At 49.9% G+C, this 26,262-nt stretch overlaps 1 protein-coding gene across 3 annotated transcripts; it reads right to left on the bottom strand.

The window, feature by feature from the left end:
• Positions 1-435: 435 nt before the first annotated feature.
• AGBL5 (AGBL carboxypeptidase 5) lies at positions 436-26,095 on the bottom strand. 3 transcript variants are annotated; one of them, XM_069973252.1, is made up of 18 exons: positions 25,962-26,095; positions 22,498-22,537; positions 22,212-22,425; positions 20,135-20,306; positions 18,972-19,138; positions 18,709-18,889; positions 18,444-18,622; positions 17,781-18,336; positions 14,711-14,880; positions 14,279-14,414; positions 13,826-14,016; positions 12,931-13,112; positions 6,091-6,285; positions 5,136-5,263; positions 3,114-3,151; positions 2,822-2,985; positions 2,156-2,265; positions 436-957 (listed from the first exon to the last, which is right to left on the bottom strand). In XM_069973252.1, exons 3-18 carry the CDS (start codon positions 22,409-22,411, stop codon positions 880-882), a joined length of 2,847 nt encoding a protein of 948 aa, XP_069829353.1. In that variant the 5' UTR covers positions 22,412-22,425; positions 22,498-22,537; positions 25,962-26,095; the 3' UTR covers positions 436-879. The 3 variants fall into 3 exon arrangements, with proteins under 3 accessions (XP_069829353.1, XP_069829354.1, XP_069829355.1); XM_069973253.1 differs by lacking the exon at positions 6,091-6,285 and having other exon boundaries at positions 25,962-26,093; XM_069973254.1 differs by lacking the exons at positions 436-957; positions 2,156-2,265; positions 2,822-2,985; positions 3,114-3,151; positions 5,136-5,263 and having other exon boundaries at positions 6,283-6,306.
• Between the last annotated feature and the right edge of the window lie 167 nt (positions 26,096-26,262).

The following is a 26,262-nucleotide window of genomic DNA, read 5'->3' as shown; positions in this document are numbered from 1 at the left end:
TCTTCCAGTACTTATCAGCCACTGTCCTGCAGGAGATCCGCTCCCCACCTCCTGAGAGACGCTCACAGCCGCAGGGGGAGTCAGAGCGGCCAGACTTCCTACACCTCCCCAGACCCCCCCATACACATACTTACCTTGCCAGGCATAGTGTTCCTTCGTTTTCCCAGCTCCCCAGCGATGTGCTGGGGAACATGTGGGGTCTTTTGAGTATGTTGGGGGCCCCATGAATCCTAGTTAAGCCCCTGGCTCCATAGTATTAACTGTAGGATTGATGGGGGGCACAACTTTTAGTGAGGCACTCTGGCTTTATACAGATGTTTTACTCTCAGCAGCAGTGCCTTCTCTCACCCATCCCCGCCAGTCTCTATTCTCACACCTATAACTTCCGCTCCTTTATTACCTGATTTGGGTGGGCAGCGATGACGCTCGGGAGACTTTACACATAAATACAGAACTTTATTTAAATAGATTTCAGCAGCGGCAGCAGCTGTGGGACACGAAGCAGCAGGGACCAGAGATTGTCTATTTACAGCCGCAGAATTAAAATCACATAAAAACTTCTGGATAGTAAAGTTCAAAAATTTAAAATCTCGAGGACGAGTCCACAAAGTCAGAGCCCTCCGCATGTAGAAAACGTCATTGTGTACAAACCGGGGGTCGGGTGTGAGGAGGCTGGGTCAGAATAATAGAGGAGGCCAGCGCCATAACTTTTATCACACAAGTGCAAATAAGAGGAGGGGTCCATAGTCAGTGGTGATAAAGAACACACACACACACCGTAGGGGAGGGGGACAAACACTGTGGTTCTTGGTCCGTTCTCCAGTCTAGTAGAACATAGCACCATGATGTACATCTGCTCACAGGCAGAAAGGGGCATCCTCAGCCCTCAGCACAGAAGGACAGGACGCTCTGATATGGGGAGAGGTGCGAGCTGTCCGCGGAGACTACCGGGAAACCCTGGAATAATGAATACATAGATTAGACAAGATGGAGAGGCACTGACAAGACGAGGATGCAAGAGATTAACCAACATGGAGGGTCACAATGATGAGCTGCGACAAGATAGACAGTTTGCAGAGATAGACCAAGACAAGAAAGGGTGACAGAGAAGAGCTGAGCCATGGAAAAGGGACAACAGCCAACACGAGGAAGAGGGTGACAGAGAAGAGCTGAGCCATGGAAGAGGGACAACAGCCAACACGAGGAAGAGGGTGACAGAAGAGCTGAGCCATGGAAGAGGGACAACAGCCAACACGAGGAAGAGGGTGACAGAAGAGCTGAGCCATGGAAGAGGGACAACAGCCAAGACGAGGAAGAGGGTGACAGAGAAGAGCTGAGCCATGGAAAAGGGACAACAGCCAACACGAGGAAGAGGGTGACAGAGAAGAGCTGAGCCATGGAAGAGGGACAACAGCCAAGACGAGGAAGAGGGTGACAGAGAAGAGCTGAGCCATGGAAAAGGGACAACAGCCAAGACGAGGAAGAGGGTGACAGAGAAGAGCTGAGCCATGGAAGAGGGACAACAGCCAAGACGAGGAAGAGGGTGACAGAGAAGAGCTGAGCCATGGAAAAGGGACAACAGCCAACACGAGGAAGAGGGTGACAGAGAAGAGCTGAGCCATGGAAGAGGGACAACAGCCAACACGAGGAAGAGGGTGACAGAGAAGAGCTGAGCCATGGAAGAGGGACAACAGCCAACACGAGGAAGAGGGTGACAGAGAAGAGCTGAGCCATGGAAGAGGGACAACAGCCAACACGAGGAAGAGGGTGACAGAGAAGAGCTGAGCCATGGAAAAGGGACAACAGCCAACACGAGGAAGAGGGTGACAGAAGAAAAATTACAGAGGAAAACACAGTCAGGTAGATGAGCTGAAACAAGGTAGCAGGTTGGAGAAACAAGCCAGAACATGGCTGAGGGTCACAGCCAAGACGAGCAGAGACTTCCCCTATTACATGTCTATGATTCTGTTTGGTGACATACACAGGTAACTTCCACAGATTCTGTATGATAAAACCTTGTGGTATATTTCTGGGATATTCTCCCCTGGAAGCATGGCTGTGTACAGGAGCTCTAGGTGCCAGACCACCCGGAGGGGTCAGCGTGTCACAAAGGACGTGTCCTCCACCTGGAAGGTCCAGTGACGCCAGGATTTACCTGCTCCTTCAGCTCCTTGGTTTGGTCACAGATGAAGAGGGGTTCATCTGTCTTATTTCTAAGGAGCGGCACCGAGCACACAGTCAGACTGGAGGTTACCGCCGCCAAATCTGAAAAAAAAAAGTGATGAAAACGGATGTCACTGGGGCGGGAAATAATGCCAAAACTATTCGGCCAATTATCGCTCTGTGTAAAAGAGACAATGATCAGCAGATGAGCAGGATCAATCCATAACAATGATCGTGTCTTTATGTCCAACACCAAAATCATCGTCCACCAACTGCGCATAGCTACATGTAAAAGCTACGTGTAATAGTGATGCACGGCTGACGATTGAATAAGCAGGTATACATAATCTCTCCACGCTTCTGGTGTTCTCCCGCCCTCTGCTTACTTTCCGGCACCGCAGCTTTTAATTGGCCTCTGAGCTGACAGGCCGCCCAGCCAATCAATGGCCGGGACTGCCAGCGTCGGGGAGTAAGCAAAAGGCAGTAGAACACCAGGAGCATGGAGAGGTAATGTATTACTAGTTTAGGGCCAGGGCTGCACAGACATCGCTAAGGATCAACGGGCCATGCACAACGCGTTTCACATACACATATTGTGCAACATATACAGCATCCTAGAACATGACACGTTCCCACCCACCCCGGTCTTATCTCTCACCCGTCAGGTTACAATGCTTCAGCGCCTGCTCGGAGGTGTATTTCCACACTCTGAGAATAGGAGAGTCCCGCTCATTGGTGACATGTAGGAGACTCTGTGAGTGCAGGAGAGCGCCCCTCCTCACTGGGATCCGGCTGGGACGGACACCTAGGGTTTCCAGAGACCTGGAGGGGAGAACGATGGAGATGGAGTGACAAGATCCAATTACAGGACAGAAGCCAGACCAGATATTGTGGAGGATCACACAGGAACCAAGGACAGTGGCAGAGTGGAGACAGACAGGACACGTTACCTGGAAAACTCTGCGTGGTTATGGCTGTTGCTTCTTTTCTGCAAAGTTTAAAACAAACAATTAGGACATAAATGAGTTATAAGTCACTGCCGCCCCTGCCTGGGACTGTGCAGCCTGGACACATGGGGGGCAGCATCGGGCTCGGGAGAAGCAGATGCCGGTTACATTAATCACTGATTGTGACTGAGGATTAGGAAAGGCGTCAACCGTTCTCCTTTTCCATTTTTTAATGGAGTGATTTCTGTACTTATATATTCTCCAGTGGATTTTATACAGGACCTTCATCAGGCCATAGGGTTTCTGAGCGGTGCGGTGGGCCGGACCAGACCTCAACCTTACACAGAGACCCTATGACCTGATGAAGGTCCTGGATGGACCGAAACATTGCTACATATCCCATAGGATTGATGGTCTCACTATCTGTATTCTCCAATAATTCTGGTCGGAGTCTAGACTGTATCTTTCTACCTTCACTGTAAATAAAAGACTTTCACCTTCAAATTCTAAGCGTGCCGTGGCTTATCTACCTCTCCATGTTTGATGGTTGAAGAACCAGTAGTTACAGAGCACCTACAAGTTGTTAGAGGTGTGCGGTTCTGAACACAATCCTCTGCAACCTTCCATGGTGGAGCCTTTGCTGGTGGATCTCTACTACTACTCATCTATCTCCTGTCACCTTCCATGGTGGAGCCTGTGCTGGTGGATCTCTACTACTACTCATCTATCTCCAGTCACCTTCCATGGTAGAGTCTTTACTGGTGGATCTCTACTATTACTCATCCATCTCCAGTCACCTTCCACGGTTGAGTCTTTGATGGTGGATTTCTATTACTCATCTATCTCCAGTCACCTTCCATGGTGGAGCCTGTGCTGGTGGATCTCTACTACTACTACTCATCTATCTCCAGTCACCTTCCATGGTGGAGTCTTTACTGGTTTTTCTCCACTATTACTCATCCATCTCCAGTCACCTTCCACGGTTGAGTCTTTGGTGGTGGATTTCTATTACTCATCTATCTCCAGTCACCTTCCATGGTGGAGTCTTTACTGGTGGATCTCTACTACTACTACTACTCCTCATCTATCTCCAGTCACCTTCCATGGTGGAGTCTTTACTGGTTTATCTCCACTATTATTAATCCATCTCCAGTCACCTTCCACGGTTGAGTCTTTGATGGTGGATTTCTATTACTCATCTATCTCCAGTCACCTTCCATGGTGGAGCCTGTGCTGGTGGATCTCTACTACTACTACTCATCTATCTCCAGTCACCTTCCATGGTGGAGTCTTTACTGGTTTTTCTCCACTATTACTCATCCATCTCCAGTCACCTTCCACGGTTGAGTCTTTGGTGGTGGATTTCTATTACTCATCTATTTCCAGTCACCTTTCACGGTTGAGTCTTTGGTGGTGGATTTCTATTACTCATCTATCTCCAGTCACCTTCCATGGTGGAGTCTTTACTGGTGGATCTCTACTACTACTACTCATCTATCTCCAGTCACCTTCCATGGTGGAGTCTTTACTGGTTTATCTCCACTATTACTCATCCATCTCCAGTCACCTTCCACGGTTGAGTCTTTGGTGGTGGATTTCTATTACTCATCTATCTCCAGTCACCTTCCATGGTGGAGTCTTTACTGGTGGATCTCTACTACTACTACTACTACTCCTCATCTATCTCCAGTCACCTTCCATGGTGGAGTCTTTACTGGTTTATCTCCACTATTATTAATCCATCTCCAGTCACCTTCCACGGTTGAGTCTTTGGTGGTGGATTTCTATTACTCATCTATCTCCAGTCACCTTCCACGGTTGAGTCTTTGGTGGTGGATTTCTATTACTCATCTATCTCCAGTCACCTTCCATGGTGGAGTCTTTACTGGTTTATCTCCACTATTACTCATCCATCTCCAGTCACCTTCCACGGTTGAGTCTTTGGTGGTGGATTTCTATTACTCATCTATCTCCAGTCACCTTCCATGGTGGTGGGTCTCTATCATTGCTCCTCATGTTCCATACCTGTATCAGGGGGATCTCTGTGTCGGCCCGGATCAGTGGTTTACTTGAGTCTCCTTCCCGTAGAACCTTACTGACCACTGCTGGACTCTTGGTCTTGTTGACCGAGGTAAAGTTTCTGAATCCACTGCCTGATGGAGTAAAAAGAAAGGAAGATGCTCACAGACATTGCCACGGAGGAGTCACACCAACAATCACAGGTCTATGGAGATAAATGAATGGCGTCACCTTGTAGAGCAGGAGTACCCTTCATCTATGTGATGTCCCACCAATGCTGCACTACCATGTGTTAAAAGGGAATGGGTCACCTACATTTTCTTTTACTGATTTGAGTGAGATACTAAAACTTGTTTTTTTATTCTAATATGTTTCTATTTTCGGACACAATTTTTTTTTAAAATTTGACTTTTTGTACATTGTTATGGGGGCGGCCATCTTGCCTAAGCTGTTCTTAACAGCATTTAGTGACATGCTTTACAGCAAGCCTCATGGACAAAGACGACAATAGACAGATTCTGTCCCATTGAGATGAATGTGAGACATTACTGAGCGCTCTGTGGCCTGTGAAGAGGTCATTCCACAGGGAGCTGCTATTGTCTCCTCTATCTACTGGTGTCACATGATGCTGCAATGCTGTACAGATCACTTTACAGCACCCTCCTCTTATAACCACAGACACAACAGGAAGTCCCAGCTGAGTGTTAGCCCCAGTGGTGAGAATGAGAACTGCAGGATATCAGGATTATTTTATAATATAAATGGAAAATTAGGAAAACATCAACAAAAATTCTTTAAAAAAAATCTGTGTAACATAAAACCATTATTTGTACAATAAGTAATTTTCCCTTTAAGTCTGCAGGAAAGGATAGCAGACAGGAGCAGGAAGGTGAAGCAGGACTCCGACCACCCAACCAACTAGAATACGGTATTATAAGGAACCGTATATGAGGTGACTGACCTGACATGCTAAGTGACACTGGCAGGCTATACGATGGCTTCTGATGGAGCGTAGGGCGTGGGCTTCCATAGCTCGGCAGCGTTGACAAGTGGGGGCTGTGGGTGTTGGGAACCTGATGGCTCCTGGTTGGGCTGTGGACAGCGGCTCGCAGTAGGGACTGGTGGTGCTGCCGCCGCTTCTCCTGGGCTTTAGTGTCTGTCAACAGTGCAAGTCAGACTGATCACATATTAGACAAAGGGATGATGTCGCAGCCTAGAGGTCATGTATACACAGTGATGATGTCACAGCCTAGAGGTCATGTATACACAGTGATGATGTCACAGCCTAGAGGTCATGTATACACAGTGATGATGTCACAGCCTAGAGGTCATGTATACACAGTGATGATGTCACAGTACAGGGATAATGGACTGGGTCTCTATGAAATCTGCCATCACTAACGGGCCCTCACCTCTGTGTTCACATTCACTCACCCCATCTTATTAAGCCCTATAATAGCGGCTATGACTGCCACCTGACAGCTTCACCATGGCAGCTTAAGACTCATTCGGGTCAATCACGTGCTCAGTATGAACTGCTGTGAGGTTACCGGACGCCTGTGGTGGGGACGATATCAGGCTCTCGTGTCGCCTCACAGATTCTGTTGTGTGTCTGAGGTCACAAAACATAAGAATGGACTCACTGTGGTGGCCTCCACCGACACAACCATTCCTTTTCTTTGCCTTTTTGGTGGCCATCTGGCGGTTCCCTCTTCCTTCCGGTTGTCACTTTGCACCACAACAAAATCACAATAGATGCTGCCTCCTAACTGGACAGACTAGGATCACAGACTTTCCTTGACTTGTTGTTATAAGGTATAACACCAAGATATGTTGTGAATAGTGTTGAGCGGAGTTGACGAACTATACGGGTTCGGCAACATTCTCTGTACCCGAATGCTCGCCATTTGGCTCCTGGCATCTGGAAAAGTTGGATGCAACTCTAGGGAGTCCTGGAATACATGGATACAGCCTATGGCTGATATAAAAACTGTGCAATTCCCGAACCATAAGGTCTTCTAGGAAGAAAAAAAACATCATTCAGGTCAATCTGTTGTAACACCATTACAAGGCGCCATTTCCATATATAGTGTTTCAGTAATCATGGATGTAGCGAGTTATGTTGTATGCAAAATTACCCATCTCTCCTCCTCAGATCACGAATGGATGATCCCTGTTCACACGAGATTACATCACAACAAAAGATTTTTAGGCCATTATGGTGGAAGCGACCAACAAGAGAATCCTCGCTGATCAAAGTCTGGAAACGTTTGATGGACAAAAAGATCTTATGTAAAAGGTCCCTCAACCCCGCAAGGCTGTAGCCAGGCTCCTTGGATGTGTTCACAGGTTAAAAACCAAAGATGGACAAGAGGGATCGTCTTGATGGTGAAGAAGGAAACAAGGAAAAAAATTTTAGCCGGACCAGGTAAAGTCTAAGGGTCCAATCAGACTAAGCGATTTATCGTTAATTGTAGAAAACAAATTACAAGCGACCTCAGATCCATCACCATAATACATGGAATAATAGTTGTTACGAATGATTGTAATAACGAACAAACTATGTGATCACCAAAAGATTTACAAACGAATACAGATTTTATAGTCTGCTCAAAAAATGTGATCGACGACACGCAAACAATTTTTGTTAGTCGTCAGATTGTTGCCGCATACACACGGAAAAATTATCGCCTAGATTCAAACGATATAACAATTTTTCGCATGATAATGTTTCCATGTAATAGGGCTCCAAGGTGACCTTCCAACTTGGGAATGGTTATGTTTGATCTGAGCTGCCTGATACAATTGTGCTTGAGGGGATAAGCCAATGCCAGAAGGGTCTGGAGGAGGACAAGTTCTGGAAGAGACAGAGGGGTCCAGCAGGAGTTTCGACCCCTTTCCCTAGTAAAATAAATAAAAGCCGTGCAGAGCACGAATATATTTGGGAGGAGAGCCCACCTGAATGACAGCTTGCTGGTATATGTGTACCGGGGGGGGGGGGAGCAGCACAAACAGCTCACCTGGTTAAGGACTATATTACAAAGGTGTATGGCCAGCTTAAAGGAGAAGTCCGACAGGGCAACAAAAGCTCAGTTCAGGCAGGGGAAATATAAAATGAAGAACACATATTTACAGCTCCCCATGCCCACACTGCGCCGCATGCCACTCCAGGGCACCAGTCAGGTTTCTCCAGCTCTCAGCTCCTCCACATCATGACCCGGTTGATGGATGCCTCGCTCATCAAGTCAGTGACTAGGGTGGGGGCAACGGTTGCAGTCACCGAGTCATGAGGTCTTCAGAACTCAAAGGAAAATGCCTTCCAACGGGAGTCCAGGACCTTCTTACAAAATGGCGATTCGCAGGCAAGGGGAGATTGTTGATGTAAGTAGTTGATGGTTATTATGTTCCCGCCTGCCAGCCGTTAAAAATAAAAACACACTGGACTTCTTTAAAAAAAAAAACATTTGGGTGAAGTCTGCTGTAGTGTTAGAGATTACAATAATATTAGGAAGAAGGTATTGTGGCGATGCACAGCACATTGACAAGTTCACAAAGCTTTGATAGAAAATATCACAATCTGCTTGTGCAACATGAAGGAGTTTCCGATGTAAAGTGAGCTGTAATCATCCTGAGCCAGACACCAGGGAACCGCTGTCCACCAATGAACCTGGAGCCGTCTACAAAACTAAAGCAGTGATCATCCTGAGCCCGACACAAGGGAACCAATGAACCTGGAGCCGAACGCCAACAAAAAACAAGCAGTGATCATCCTGAGCCGGACACAAGGGAACCAATGAACCTGGAGCCGAACGCCAACAAAAAACAAGCAGTGATCATCCTGAGCCAGACACAAGGGAACCAATGAACCTGAAACCGAACGCCAACAAAAAACAAGCAGTGATCATCCTGAGCCAGACACAAGGAAACCAATGAACCTGGAGCCGTCTACAAAACTAAAGCAGTGATCATCCTGAGCCCGACACAAGGGAACCAATGAACCTGGAGCAGTCTACAAAACTAAAGCAGTGATCATCCTGAGCCAGACACAAGGGAACCAATGAACCTGGAGCCGAACACCAACAAAAACAAGCAGTGATCATCCTGAGCCAGACACAAGGGAACCAATGAACCTGGAGCCGAACACCAACAAAAACAAGCAGTGATCATCCTGAGCCAGACACAAGGGAACCAATGAACCTGGAGCCGAACGCCAACAAAAAACAAGCAGTGATCATCCTGAGCCGGCCACAAGGGAACCAATGAACCTGAAACCGAATGCCAACACAAAACAAGCAGTGAAGATGTAGAGAAGGTGCCACAAGAAAAAGTGTTCGACTGCAGATACGACCTCTAGGAAGAGCACTAGTATACAGTCAGTTTATGATCGGCCTTATACAACATGGGGGGAGGGCGGTCGGTTCTCTCCTTTCTGGTGATTTTGTCACCTATTGTGGTCCAGCAGCTAGGTCATGTGATCGCAGAGGAAAAAAGCTCAGCACACAAAAACGCCTAAATCACAAAAAAAAGAGCATTCGCATATAAAGTAAAAAATGCCAGAAAAAAAAAGCAAATGTATGAAGAAACGTGCTGCACTGGCGTTTTTTTTTTTTTTTTATTGGGGAGGGGGGGGGGGGGGGGGGCGCTTGAAAAATGGCAGACAAAATGTGTGTGAGGGCACCCTACACATGTATCACGTCAGTAGCCCGGGCTAATGGCAGGTTTAATGTACTGGACTCGCAACATGGCAGGGTGTGTAGATAAGAAGAAGAGAGATTGTAGTTTTTTATTCTTCTTACTATCTGTGATCATCACAGGTGTCATCCCTCTAGATGTACATCCACAAGGTCACGTGACCCCATCCGGACAGGATAGACCCTATCGAGGATCATCATTCCCTGCAAAGATTACAGATCCCCAGCGCCGGGGAAGGACACGCCTCACAGCTTCCTTCCGGTTTCCCAAGAGATTCTTTTCCATAAGAGCTTTGTTTTCTGATAAGAGATGATGTTAAACAGCTCAGATTCGGCCTCATCTTCCTGTAGACGTCTTCCTGGGTATGGACCCCAACTGCAGCCTCCTTTCTATAGTCCATAGTTAATACAGTTCATCTGAATCCTCCGCCATGTCTGGTTTCCTTCTTACCAATGCTCAGACACGGCACATCCTGTGTGATCTGCCCTCGCTGATGACTTGGATGCTTTACTCCCTTCTCCGCTCTTCAGTCTGACTGTACAACCTCCCCTTATTAATTGCAGCAATCTCTAATACAGAGAAAGGGGGGGGGGGGGGAGGTGCAAGGAGAGCCGACACAGTCCGTAGCAGTGTGCTATGGCTTCTGTGACAGGAGTCACAACGCAGCCCCTACTTACAGGAGTTGTGCAGGCTCTACAGCAAAACAGGGGCCAATATTTAACAAAGTTGCTTCATTTTTCCCTCAGACAGTAAAAGAACAACGAAAAGAACTTAACGTTGAGTGGAGTGGGCGAACTGTTCAGCAACATCCTCCAAACCTCAGCGCTTATCATTTGACTCCTGGCATCTGGAGATGTTGGATGCCGCCCTTGGAAGTTCTGGAAAACATGATTACAGCCACAGGCCATTTCTGTGTTTTCCTAGCAGCCCTAGGGCGGCCCTAACGTCTCCAGATGCCAGAAGTCAAATGTCAAGTGCTGAGGTTCGGAGGATGTTGGCGAACAGTTCAGCAACTCCACAACCTACTAATAATACAGATACCTTCAGATTCTAGGACATAAAAATCCTCTGTTATGGGTACCCGGGGGGGGGGGGGGGGGGGAGCACCTGCAGGGAACACAATAGAGTTTAAGTTGCAGGTACCACGATGGGCACACACATCACCCCACTAAATAGCAATTACACTCGGCTGGCAGAAGAACAAGTTTTATCTGTCTGTCCTCATCACTTTTAATATGCCATTATCCTTGGAAACTCTGCAGGGTGCTGACTGGCAAATCCTCTGTGGACACCTGGGATAGGGAACCTTCAACTGCTGCAAAACTACAATTCCCACCGTACCTGGACAGCCAAAGGCATGCTGGAAATTGTAGTTTTGCCACATATAGAGGGCCAAAGGTTGCCCATCCCTGTGCAGTGGAGTCCCATTATTATGACCACTTCCTACCCTAGATGCCGGCAGAGCGTAGCTCAGGTGTGTTGAGCAGCTTGGTGGGTGTATGAGGTGTGACGGGCTGTCTGCCCACATATCCCTCGTCTTAGATAAAAAGGGAGATTAGAGCTGCAAAAATGGATTATTGGATTTTGAGCCAAGGGTTGCGGCATTTGTGAATGGTTCTCCCGCTGCTGTGGTGAAAGGCATAGTGTGTCTTCGTTAATGAGTCCCATTATCTTCATCATAGAATGGATAACCATTGGCATGTCAGGAAATGAACAAACACCAGGAGGCAATGCAAGGATCCTCCAGCAGCTGTGGGACCACCTGGTTGGTCGCGTTGGCTCTATGGTGCCTCCAGTAGCTCTGGGACCACCGTGATGGCGGTGATGGCTCTATGGACCCTCCAGCAGCTGTGGGACCACCTGGTTGGTCGTGTTGGCTCTATGGCGCCTCCAGTAGCTCTGGGACCACCGTGATGGTGGTGTTGGCTTTATGGCTCTTCCATCAGCTGTGGGACCACCTGGTTGGTGGTGTTGGCTCTATGGCTCCTCCATCAGCTGTGGGACCACCTGGTTGGTGGTGTTGGCTCTATGGCTCCTCCATCAGCTGTGGGACCACCTGGTTGGTGGTGTTGGCTCTATGGCTCCTCCAACAGCCGTGGCATTACCATGTTGGTGGTGTTGGCTCTATGGCTCCTCCAGCAGCTGTGAGACACCTGGATGATATTAGCTGCTGGTCATTATAATGGGACTTCACGGTGTATGTGAGAAGTATTGGACAGACACAGAACAATGACAAGTGAGAAGTTAGGATAGAGGTGACACAGAGGCAGTGAGTATGATCATCCGGACGTCATTTATTATAGACACAAGTCACAGACACCACTACAGTTATCACATTACACTTATTATCACCACTCCTCAGTCATTGCGTATCCCCCCCTCCCCCCGTCCGGCCTCTTACACAAAGACGTTTACCGAGTGGAGACATGGGATGCAAAGACAACGACACATGACAAGACATGGACAGGACGCGTTCATACACTCACTGCATTATAATATACAGATATAACGATCGCCCAGAGGAGGTCAATAAGGACACTTCACCATACAAAAGTAAAAATATCCGAACAAAAAGGGTAAAAAATTCATTCAAGTATGTCAGGAAGAAACAGAAGGCTGTGAGTGGGAAGAGAAGAGCGGTGGCTGCGGACTGGAGCCGCCATATGGAACACAAAGGCAATGAGAGACCACTGGTCACGTGTGTCACACATACAAGGCTGTGCGGCCCCTCAGTGACCAGACCATGGCCCGCCCCAGTACAGCATATACGCTCCTGCTGCAGATACAGATCCTGTATAAGGGACGGAAGGTGGAAACAGGAAACGCAAAAGGAATCAGGACTCTTCACATAGGGGAATTCCTGCTGCAGCGTTCACTGTGGTCCTACAAGATGTCTCCAGACCCCATAGTCAATGGGGAGGACATGAGGGGCCCCTGCTGGTCACACCGGCCCCTGTGCATACAATCAGATGAAGTTCACAACAAGAGCTGGACGGGCATGGAAACAACAACAACAGGGAGGGTCCTTAGCGCTTCTTGGACCAACAACGCCAGATGTACCCTAAGGGGGTGAGGACGGGATGCCAGCAGTGCGCAGAGCTGAGCTTACCTCGCACCGGACCCAGGAGCCTCTGACCACCTCCCTTCGGGGGGCTCTGGCTGCAGATGAAGGTGAAGCTGGGGGAGGGTCTGGTCTGGGGGGAGTTCTGCTGACTGCTGCTGCTGCTGGTGCCGTTACTGAAGCTTCGCGCTCTGGTCAGATTATTCTCAGACAAGGAGGACGGCGCAAAACTGGATGGGAAGAAAATAAACCATTAAACAGTATAGCGGCATACAGCATAGCAGGTAACTATATATAGAGGGGGCCTACAGTATAGCAGGTAACTAGAGTATAGAGGGGGCCTACAGTATAAGGGGGCCTACAGTATAGAGGGGGGGCCTACAGTATAGCAGGTAACTAGAGTATAGAGGGGGCCTACAGTATAGAGGGGGGCCTACAGTATAAGGGGGGCCTACAGTATAAGGGGGGCCTACAGTATAGCAGGTAACTACAGTATAGAGATGGGGGCCTACAGTATAGCAGGTAACTACAGTATAGAGGGGGGGCTACAGTATAGCAGGTAACTACAGTATGGGGGGGGGGCTACAGTATAGAGGGGGCGGCCTACAGTATAGAGGGGGGCCTACAGTATAGAGGGGGGCCTACAGTATAGAGAGGGGGGCCTACAGTATAGCCCCGCCTTGTCCACAGATTGGCTGAACGATCCTCACACAAACCAGGAAGCGGGCGGGGACCTGGGGACTGGTGCGGCGGTATGTGGTCACCAGCGATGAGCCGGGGAGGTGAGAGCAGGATATTTCTTTTATCCTCCCACTTCCTGGACTTCCCCTTTAAGTGAGCGCCATTCTCCTTGTAGGTCGCTGCAGTTGGGCACCAGGGTCAGACCCCCCACCACAAGTTGCTCCCGGCCTGGTAACACCCCCTGTTCATGGTGTCGTCCTACCTGCTGGCCTTGGGAGGGGTCTTGGGTCCCTTCTTCTTGGACCCTCCGCCAGTCACGGCTTTGGTATTCCGAACGTGCTTGAGCATCCAGGCCCGCAGGTTGGAGAGGCCGCTATACTCAGACATGACGAGCCGAGGCCAAGGGTTACACTCCTCCATATCCAAGACTGCGATGGCGATGGCTCTACCAACCTGGCGGACAGAGAGCGGCTCCCATCAGGGATTGGGTGACCCACAAATTTGGCCGCCCCCGGAATGCTAACCCATACGCCTGTAAATAACAGGCGGCCTAGGTATCACCAAGAATGCAGCACCCCTACATCTCCCACAATGCAACACAGCAGAGCATTCTCTGTATAGACAGGGGGCACCAGGGTGAGGAGACACAATGTGACAGGCCCGGGTGGCAGAGGGCCGGTACATACACAGGGGCGGCAGGGGCCACACTTCTTACCTGCTCAAAGATGTCTGTGGTGAACTTGGGGGGGAAAGCAGGCGGAGGGGGAGGGGTGGCTCGGCCGTTGTCGTGGCACGCCCCAGGGATGGTGTTGACACATCGGCCAGTGTTGTAGTTGCACTCCAGGGTGTAGCTAAGGCAGAAAGACAAGAAGAAGGTATCAAAGACTAAACCGGGCCCAGGCGCTGACCGCAGGGGCCACACATACAGGATGGATCAAGTCACGTGACATCACACGCTGACCACAGGGGCCACACATACAGGATGGATCAAGTCACATGACAGCAAACGCTGACCACAGGGGCCACACATACAGGAAGGATACCATGACACTGGGGGCCACAGACTGACCACAGCTCTTCTGGCCAGGTCTGCTCTGTGGGTGAGGGGCACCATCACAAATACATGGCCGGGCTCCCTCCACCTCACCTGTGAATGATCCCGGTGGCTTTGTGGACGGCCACCCGCCCGCTGCCCTCCTTGGACTGACCGTCCCTCTTATCCTTCGCATACATGTTCTTCTCCGAAAAGTTACATCCCATGAAATCAAAGTGAGCGGAGTTCAGGGAGACGAGCTTAGGATACAGCAAGTTCTCTACCTGCAGAGGAATCACAGGGGGCGGTAATATACTATGTCCCTGTATATAGGAGTTATATTCCTGTATATAGGGGGCAGTATTATAGTAGTTATATTCCTGTATATAGGAGCAGTATTATAGTAGTTATATTCTTGTATATAGGAGCAGTATTATAGTAGTATATCTCTGTATATAGGAGCAGTATTATAGTAGGTATATTCCCTGCATATAGGGGCAGTATTATAGTAGTTATATTCCCTGTATATAGGAGCAGTATTATAGTAGTTATATTCCTGTATATAGGGGGCAGTATTATAGTAGTTATATTCCTGTATATAGGAGCAGTATTATAGTAGTATATCCCTGTATATAGGAGCAGTATTATAGTAGTATATTCCTGTATATAGGAGCAGTATTATAGTAGTTATATCCCTGTATATAGGGGCAGTATTATAGTAGTTATATCCCTGTACATAGGAGCAGTATTATAGTAGTTATATCCCTGTATATAGGAGCAGTATTATAGTAGTTATATCCCTGTATATAGGAGCAGTATTATAGTAGTTATATCCCTGTATATAGGGGGCAGTATTATAGTAGTTATATTCCTGTATATAGGAGCAGTATTATAGTAGTTATATTCCCTGTATATAGGGGCAGTATTATAGTAGTTATATCCCCTGTATATAGGGGCAGTATTATAGTAGTTATATCCCTGTATATAGGAGCAGTATTATAGTAGTTATATCCCTGTATATAGGAGCAGTATTATAGTAGTTATATTCCTGTATACTATAGATATGGTCCAAGATGAATTAAATAAACTAAATGTAACCAAAGCTCCAGGGCCTGATGGATTGCACCCCAGAGTTCTTAGGGAACTCAGTTCTGTAATTTCTCTACCCTTGTATGAAATATTCCGTGATTCTTTGCTTACTGGTATTGTGCCGAGGGACTGGCGTAAGGCAAATGTAGTGCCGATTTTCAAAAAGGGCTCTCGAACTTCCCCAGGTAACTATAGACCCGTAAGCTTAACGTCCATTGTGGGGAAACTATTTGAGGGGCTTATAAGGGACTACATCCAGGAATATGTAGGGGTAATAGTATATAAGGGACTACATCCAGGAATATATAGGGGGTAATAGTATATAAGGGACTACATCCAGGAATATGTAGTGGCTAATAGTATTATAAGTGATAACCAGCATGGTTTTACTAAGGACAGAAGCTGTCAAACCAACCTGATATGTTTCTATGAAGAGGTAAGTAGAAGCCTGGATGGCGGCGCGGCTGTGGATATCGTGTACCTGGATAGGGGGGCGGCTGTGGATATCGTGTACCTGGATGCGGGCGGCTGTGGATATCGTGTACCTGGATTTTGCTAAAGCGTTTGACACAGTTCCTCATGGACGTCTGATGGGTAAGTTAAAGTCTATCGGTTTGGAAAATTTAATGTGTAACTGGATTGAAAACTGGCTTAATAATCGTACCCAGAGAGTGGTGGTCAATGATTCCTACTCCGAATGGTCCCCGGTAATAAGTGGTCATAAGTGGTGTACCCCAAGGGTCAGTACTGGGCCCTCTTCTGTTTAACTTGTTTATTAATGATATTGAGAATGGAATTAACAGCAATGTTTCTATCTTTGCAGATGACACCAAGCTTTGTAGTGCAGTACAGTCTATGGAGGATGTGCAGATGTTACAGGCTTTGTAGTACAGTACAGTCTATGGAGGATGTGCAGATGTTACAGGCTTTGTAGTACAGTACAGTCTATGGAGGATGGGCAGATGTTACAGGATGACTTAGACACACTGAGTGTTTGGGCGTCCACTTGGCAAATGAGGTTCAATGTGGATAAATGTAAAGTTCTGCACCTGGGTACTAATAACCCACATGCATCATATGTCCTGGGGGGAGTTACTCTGGGAGAGTCACTGATAGAGAAGGATCTGGTTGTACTTGTAGATAATAGACTACAGAACAGCACACAATGTCAGTCAGCTGCTTCTAAGGCCAGCAGGATATTGTCATGTATATACCAGGCCTGGACTCTCGGGACAGGGATATAATATTACCGCTTTATAAAGCTTTGGTGCGGCCCCATCTGGAGTATGCTGTCCAGTTTTGGAACCAGATTCATAAAAAGGACGTTCTAGAGCTGGAGAGGGTACAAAGACGGCCAATTAAACTAATAAGGGGAATGGATCATCTTAGTTATGAGGAGAGATTAAAAGAATTACATTTGTTTAGTCTGGAGAAGAGACGTTTAAGGGGAGATATGATTAACTTATTTATATATATAAATGGCCCCTACAAGAAATATGGGGAAAAGATGTTCCAGGTAAAACCCCCTCAAGGGGGCGCTGCCTCCGCCCGGAGGGACAAGGGGGCGCTGCCTCCGCCCGGAGGGACAAGGGGGCGCTGCCTCCGCCCGGAGGGACAAGGGGGCGCTGCCTCCGCCCGGAGGGACAAGGGGGCGCTGCCTCCGCCCGGAGGGACAAGGGGGCGCTGCCTCCGCCCGGAGGGACAAGGGGGCGCTGCCTCCGCCCGGAGGGACAAGGGGGCGCTGCCTCCGCCCGGAGGGACAAGGGGGCGCTGCCTCCGCCCGGAGGGACAAGGGGTTTAATCTCCGGAGGTGACAAGCCTTCTTTACCATGAGAACTGTGAATCTGTGGAACAGTCTACTACAGGATCTGCTCACAGCCAGACGAAGCGCCGAGTAGGCGAGAAACAATTGTAGCTGTTCAGAGCGCACCTGCATAACATCTTCCCCCTCCAAGCTGAAGCCTTCGGTGTTTGGAGCGAATAAACCTACTTCTTTTGACTGGTGAGTGCGGACTCCTCTTCCTTACTCCGTATTATAGTAGTTATATTCCTGTATATGGGGGGCGGTATTATAGTAGTTATATTCTGCACTCACCTGGTTGTTCTCGTCGGTGAAGTAGTTGCCATACATGAAGCATCCTCTCTTAGAAGCATGACCATGAAGGTCCACATAGAAGGCAATACCACTTTCCTGAGGAGGAACAGAGGATGTGGGCTCGTTGTTGCTGTCACCATCCTGCCAGGACTCGCATCGGTTGCCCTCTTCAGCCTTGAGGTCCGGCCCCAAGGCCCACATTTCTTTTTCTGTGATGAGGTCCTTGTGCTCAGGCAAGATGGTGGTTTCCTGGGAGAGGCCCTGAGACTCCACATACGGACCTTCCCTGCTCAGACTGTTCAACATGTTATTCGTCTTCTCCATGTCGGAAAAGTCGTCCTCATGGGGGCGCTGCGGTGGGGAATGGTTAGAGATCTTTGGTCGTAGTGCTGGGTTGGAGGCGGTTGTGGAATTTCTCCAGTCGGGATCATTGGGGCGGACGCGGTTGTGGATGTGGTGATGGAGGAGGACAGATTTGGCTCCATAGACTGATGGATGGAGCTCGGCATCAGGGGCGAGATACTGCCGGTTTAGGTTCACTCCCCGGGTATCCGTCCTGTACGGGGAGGGAGGAACCATCATCCTTCACACCCCCTAATACCACTATGACATCATAAAAGTGCCCCTCCCCCACTAACCAGCCCATAAACCCCCAATACCGACCTGTAATGCCCCCTCATCACCCCGTCGGGGTTCAGCATGGGGATCAGCTTGAAGACGTACATGCGCCTCAGCATGGCGGCCCGTGGGTCATCCCGTCTGAGGATAAACTCCAAGAAGCCATTAAAGACGAAGCTGGAGGGGGTCTCCCCGGGGTGAACACGGCTGCTCAGGAAGAACACCTGTCAATGGTTGATGGCAGACGGGTCAGATACAAAGCCGGTATCATGTGATCAGTATACGGGGGACTATGCCGAGAACCACTCACCCTCTTCCCACTGAAACGGTAAGGTCGCGGACAGGAGCGATCTGGGAACAGCTTGTCCAGTCTGGGCTCCCGCTCCTCCATCATCCCGTGGCAAGAGCTGATAGTGAGGAGGTCAACACGGAGCCCCTCCAAGGAGTGACACAGCAGCTCCCGCTGATAGTAGATGGAGTCCGGGGGGCTACTGCACAGGATGACACCTATGTGACAGTCATGTGACCCGCCGGCTGCCCCTCCCCCATCCCAAAGCGACCCCATAACGTTACCTGCCGGGAAACATCAGCCGGCTGTCGCTGAATCGATCGTCCAGTCCGGACAGCAGCTCCTGACACTCCTCATAGGAGAACGGGAAGCAGAAGGCGAAGTAGGTGGTGGCTCCGCGGCAGTCCAGGAACCGGTGGACAAAGGACAGCACAAACTGGTTCTCCACCATCTGCGGAAAGGAGAATTCATTACAGCCAGTGCACCTCACCCCGATACTATGCAGAGGTAGTTACAGCCCCGCCCCCTGTATATCCTGTGTATAGAGAGGTAGTCACAGCCCCACCCCCTGTATATCATGTGTATAGAGAGGTAGTCACAGCCCCGCCCCCTGTATATCATGTGTATAGAGAGGTAGTCACAGCCCCGCCCCCTGTATATCATGTGTATAGAGAGGTAGTCACAGCACCCCCCCCTGTATATCCTGTGTATAGAGAGGTAGTCACAGCCCCGCCCCTGTATATCATGTGCATAGAGAGGTAGTCACAGCCCCGCCCCCTGGATATCATGTGCATAGAGAGGTAGTCACAGCCCCGCCCCCTGTATATCCTGTGTATAGAGAGGTAGTCACAGCCCCGCCCCCTGTATATCCTGTGTATAGAGAGGTAGTCACAGCCCCACCCCCTGTATATCATGTGTATAGAGAGGTAGTCACAGCCCCGCCCCTGTATATCATGTGTATAGAGAGGTAGTCACAGCCCCGCCCCCTGTATATCATGTGTATAGAGAGGTAGTCACAGCACCCCCCCCCTGTATATCATGTGCATAGAGAGGTAGTCACAGCCCCGCCCCCTGGATATCATGTGTATAGAGAGGTAGTCACAGCCCCGCCCCCTGGATATCATGTGTATAGAGAGGTAGTCACAGCCCCGCCCCCTGGATATCATGTGCATAGAGAGGTAGTCACAGCCCCGCCTCCTGTATATCATGTGCATAGAGAGGTAGTCACAGCCCCGCCCCCTGTATATCCTGCGTATAGTGAGGTAGTCACAGCCCCGCCCCCTGTATATCATGTGTATAGAGAGGTAGTCACAGCCCTGCCCCCTGTATATCATCCATAGTCACAGCCCCGCACCCATAGATCATTTGTATAGAGGGAAAGTTGCAGCCCCGCCCCCTGGATGACATCACTGATATATGGCCGCTCAGGGCATACAGTGACACAGACCTGGAAGGTGGGCCGGTCCCGGATGCGCTCCCAGCGTGAGCGGATAGGAACGGTGCGGACGAATGGCGCCATCCCTTGGCCGTACAACTTGCTCTGTTTGTTCATGTTCATGATATTGATCTTAATGACTTTCCCCGGAGCTCCGCCCCTCACGCTGAAGTAAAACCAGGACCTGCGGAGATGAGGGGCCACTCACATACCCAGGACACGGTATTGGGGAGGGGGGGGGGGGGGGTCACATACACAGGACATGGTATCAGGGGCCACTCGCATACACAGGACACGGTATCGGGGGGGGGGGGGGGGGTCACATAAACAGGACACGGTATCGGGGGGGGGGGTCACATACACAGGACACGGTATCGGGGGCCACTCACGTACACAGGACACGGTATCGGGGAGGGGGGGGTCACATACACAGGACACAGTATCGGGGGGGGGGGGGGGTCACATAAACAGGACACGGTATCGGGGGGGGGGGGTCACATACACAGGACACGGTATCGGGGGCCACTCACGTACACAGGACACGGTATCGGGGAGGGGGGGGGTCACATACACAGGACACAGTATCGGGGAGGGGGGGGGTCACATACACAGGACACAGTATCGGGGAGGGGGGGGGGGTCACATACACAGGACACAGTATCGGGGAGGGGGGGGGGGTCACATACACAGGACACAGTATCTGGGAGGGGGGGGGGGGGTCACATACACAGGACACAGTATCGGGGAGGGGGGGTCACATACACAGCACACGGTATCAGGGGCCACTCACGTACACAGGACACGGTATCGGGGAGGGGGGGTCACATACACAGGACACAGTATCGGGGAGGGGGGGGGGTCACATACACAGGACACAGTATCGGGGAGGGGGGGGGGGGTCACATACACAGGACACAGTATCGGGGAGGGGGGGTCACATACACAGGACACGGTATCGGGGAGGGGGGGTCACATACACAGGACACGGTATCGGGGGCCACTCACATACACAGGACACGGTATCGAGGAGGGGGGGGGGGGTCACATACACAGCACACGTATGGGGGGGGGGTCACATACACAGGACACAGTATCGGGGAGGGGGGGTCACATACACAGGACACGGTATCGGGGAGGGGGGGTCACATACACAGGACACGGTATCGGGGGCCACTCACATACACAGGACACGGTATCGGGGAGGGGGGGGTCACATACACAGGACACAGTATCGGGGAGGGGGGGGGTCACATACACAGGACACAGTATCGGGGAGGGGGGGGTCACATACACAGCACACGGTATCAGGGGCCACTCACATACACAGGACACGGTATCGAGGAGGGGGGGGGGTCACATACACAGCACACGTATGGGGGGGTCACATACACAGGACACAGTATCGGGGAGGGGGGGTCACATACACAGGACACAGTATCGGGGAGGGGGGGGTCACATACACAGGACACAGTATCGGGGGCCACTCACATACACAGGACACGGTATCGGGGAGGGGGGGTCACATAAACAGGACACGGTATTGAGGAGGGGGGGTCACATACACAGGACATGGTATCAGGGGCCACTCGCATACACAGGACACGGTATCGGGGGGGGTCACATACACAGGACATGGTATCAGGGGCCACTCGCATACACAGGACATGGTATCAGGGGCCACTCGCATACACAGGACACGGTATTGAGGAGGGGGGGTCACATACACAGGACACGGTATTGAGGAGGGGGGTCACATACACAGGACACAGTATCGGGGGCCACTCACATACACAGGACACGGTATTGGGGAGGGGGGGTCACATACACAGGACGCGGTATCAGGGAGGGGGAGTCACATACACAGGACAAGGTATCGGGGGTCACTCACATACACAGGACACGGTATCGGGGGCCACTCACATACACAGGACACGGTATCGGGGGCCACTCACATACACTGTATCGGGGGGGGTCACACAGGACACAGTATCGGGGGGGGGGGGGTCACATACACAGGACACAGTATCGGGGGGGGGGGGGGGGGGGGGGGGGGGTCACATACACAGACCGCCATCTCCACATCACGCACCTGTTCCCGTTCTCGTACTCTGTGTCCGCACAGTCAGGTTTAGTCCAGACATTGAACTCATAGTCGGGGGTGGGGGAGGAGCTGCCCCCATTACCGCTGTTGTCTCCGTCACCATCCGGTCGCTCCACCTTCTCCACACGAGATAAGTTGCCAGAATCAAACTTGGAGCTGAAGAGCAGCCCCCCGCAGCGGACCTCCATCACTTCACCAGACCCTGCAAGACACAGGGTCATGTGACCTCTGGAATATCACAGGGAGACACAGACTACACAGTATACACACTGACCATTAGGTGGCGCTTCCGTCCTATCTCCTCATGTGACAATCTAGAAGGGAAGAAGAGCCCGATATCAGACAAAGTATTATCAGGTATGGTCAGTGTATGTTCTGTGTATGACCCATCTATTATCGGTAAACGGTGTATGATCAATGTGCCGTGTAAGACACATCTATGGTCGGTGTAGGACACATCTATGGTCGGTGTATGGTCGGTGTATGACACATCTATGGTCGGTGTATGGTCGGTGTATGACACATCTATGGTCGGTGTAGGACACATCTATGCTCGGTGTAGGACACATCTATGGTCGGTGTAGGACACATCTATGGTCGGTGTAGGACACATCTATGGTCGGTGTAGGACACATCTATGGTCGGTGTAGGACACATCTATGGTCGGTGTATGACACATCTATGCTCGGTGTAGGACACATCTATGCTCGGTGTAGGACACATCTATGCTCGGTGTAGGACACATCTATGCTCGGTGTAGGACACATCTATGCTCGGTGTAGGACACATCTATGCTCGGTGTATGACACATCTATGCTCGGTGTATGACACATCTATGCTCGGTGTATGACACATCTATGCTCGGTGTATGACACATCTATGCTCGGTGTATGACACATCTATGCTCGGTGTATGGTCGGTGTATGACACATCTATGCTCGGTGTATGGTCGGTGTATGACACATCTATGCTCGGTGTATGGTCGGTGTATGACACATCTATGGTCGGTGTATGACACATCTATGGTCGGTGTATGACACATCTATGGTCGGTGTATGACACATCTATGGTCGGTGTATGACACATCTATGGTCGGTGTATGACACATCTATGGTCGGTGTATGACACATCTATGGTCGGTGTATGACACATCTATGGTCGGTGTATGACACATCTATGGTCGGTGTATGACACATCTATGGTCGGTGTATGACACATCTATGGTCGGTGTATGACACATCTATGGTCGGTGTATGACACATCTATGGTCGGTGTATGACACATCTATGCTCGGTGTATGACACATCTATGCTCGGTGTATGACACATCTATGCTCGGTGTATGACACATCTATGCTCGGTGTATGGTCGGTCTATGGTCGGTGTAGGACACATCTATGCTCGGTGTATGACACATCTATGCTCGGTGTATGACACATCTATGGTCGGTGTATGGTCGGTCTATGGTCGGTGTAGGACACATCTATGCTCGGTGTATGACACATCTATGGTCGGTGTATGACACATCTATGGTCGGTGTATGACACATCTATGGTCGGTGTATGACACATCTATGGTCGGTGTATGACACATCTATGGTCGGTGTATGACACATCTATGGTCGGTGTATGACACATCTATGGTCGGTGTATGACACATCTATGCTCGGTGTATGACACATCTATGCTCGGTGTATGACACATCTATGGTCGGTGTATGGTCGGTCTATGGTCGGTGTAGGACACATCTATGCTCGGTGTATGACACATCTATGGTCGGTGTATGGTCGGTCTATGGTCGGTGTAGGACACATCTATGCTCGGTGTATGACACATCTATGGTCGGTGTATGACACATCTATGCTCGGTGTAGGACACATCTATGCTCGGTGTATGACACATCTATGCTCGGTGTATGACACATCTATGCTCGGTGTAGGACACATCTATGCTCGGTGTAGGACACATCTATGCTCGGTGTAGGACACATCTATGCTCGGTGTATGACACATCTATGCTCGGTGTATGACACATCTATGCTCGGTGTATGACATCTATGCTCGGTGTATGACACATCTATGCTCGGTGTATGACACATCTATGCTCGGTGTATGGTCGGTCTATGGTCGGTGTATGACACATCTATGGTCGGTGTATGACACATCTATGCTCGGTGTATGACACATCTATGGTCGGTGTATGACACATCTATGCTCGGTGTATGACACATCTATGCTCGGTGTATGACACATCTATGCTCGGTGTATGACACATCTATGCTCGGTGTATGACACATCTATGCTCGGTGTATGACATCTATGCTCGGTGTATGACATCTATGCTCGGTGTATGACACATCTATGCTCGGTGTATGACACATCTATGCTCGGTGTATGACACATCTATGCTCGGTGTATGACACATCTATGCTCGGTGTATGACACATCTATGCTCGGTGTATGGTCGGTGTATGACACATCTATGGTCGGTGTATGACACATCTATGGTCGGTGTATGACACATCTATGGTCGGTGTATGACACATCTATGGTCGGTGTATGACACATCTATGGTCGGTGTATGACACATCTATGGTCGGTGTATGACACATCTATGCTCGGTGTATGGTCGGTGTAGGACACATCTATGCTCGGTGTATGACACATCTATGCTCGGTGTATGACACATCTATGCTCGGTGTATGCTCGGTGTAGGACACATCTATGGTCGGTGTAGGACACATCTATGCTCGGTGTATGATACATCTATGGTCGGTGTATGGTCGGTGTATGATACATCTATGGTCGGTGTATGCTCGGTGTATGACACATCTATGGTCGGTGTAGGACACATCTATGGTCGGTGTATGGTCGGTGTATGACACATCTATGGTCGGTGTATGACACATCTATGCTCGGTGTATGCTCGGTGTATGACATCTATGCTCGGTGTATGACACATCTATGCTCGGTGTATGACACATCTATGGTCGGTGTATGGTCGGTGTATGATACATCTATGGTCGGTGTATGACACATCTATGGTCGGTGTATGGTCGGTGTAGGACACATCTATGGTCGGTGTATGACACATCTATGGTCGGTGTATGGTCGGTGTATGACACATCTATGCTCGGTGTATGACACATCTATGCTCGGTGTATGACATCTATGCTCGGTGTATGACACATCTATGCTCGGTGTATGACACATCTATGCTCGGTGTATGCTCGGTGTATGATACATCTATGGTCGGTGTATGCTCGGTGTATGACACATCTATGGTCGGTGTATGCTCGGTGTATGACACATCTATGGTCGGTGTATGACACATCTATGCTCGGTGTATGCTCGGTGTATGACATCTATGCTCGGTGTATGACACATCTATGCTCGGTGTATGACACATCTATGGTCGGTGTATGGTCGGTGTATGATACATCTATGGTCGGTGTATGACACATCTATGGTCGGTGTATGGTCGGTGTAGGACACATCTATGCTCGGTGTATGACACATCTATGGTCGGTGTATGGTCGGTGTATGGTCGGTGTATGACACATCTATGCTCGGTGTATGGTCGGTGTATGGTCGGTGTATGACACATCTATGCTCGGTGTATGGTCGGTGTATGCTCGGTGTATGACACATCTATGCTCGGTGATCGGTGTACGATGTATAGTCGGTGCGCTGCACATTACACGTGATATGACAGGTCAGGGCTCGGGGCGTCACTTGTACCTCGGTCTCCAGCTCCGGTCACTGCTCGTCTCTCACAGCTGAGCCCCGTAACCCAAACAAACCCCCCTCATCTCCTCTCCGGGCCGGACACCAACAAGCCGCGCTCTGATTGGTCCTGCCTTCCTCCTCTGTGTAAAGCGGCTGCTGATTTGCTTTTCTACGTAATCGTCGCGTTCCGCGCCTCGCTGTGAGATCAGGGCAGAGACAGGTCATGTTTCCATGGATACCAGAGATAAAGAGCACAGCGACCGGTACAAAGGGCGGGGCTTGTGACGTTTTCCACATTACAGGGGACGTGTGG

This window comes from Dendropsophus ebraccatus, chromosome 6 (genome assembly GCF_027789765.1).
Source record: "Dendropsophus ebraccatus isolate aDenEbr1 chromosome 6, aDenEbr1.pat, whole genome shotgun sequence".
Classification (NCBI taxonomy): Eukaryota; Metazoa; Chordata; class Amphibia; order Anura; family Hylidae; genus Dendropsophus; species Dendropsophus ebraccatus.
This window is presented reverse-complemented; position numbering and strand designations above follow the sequence as displayed.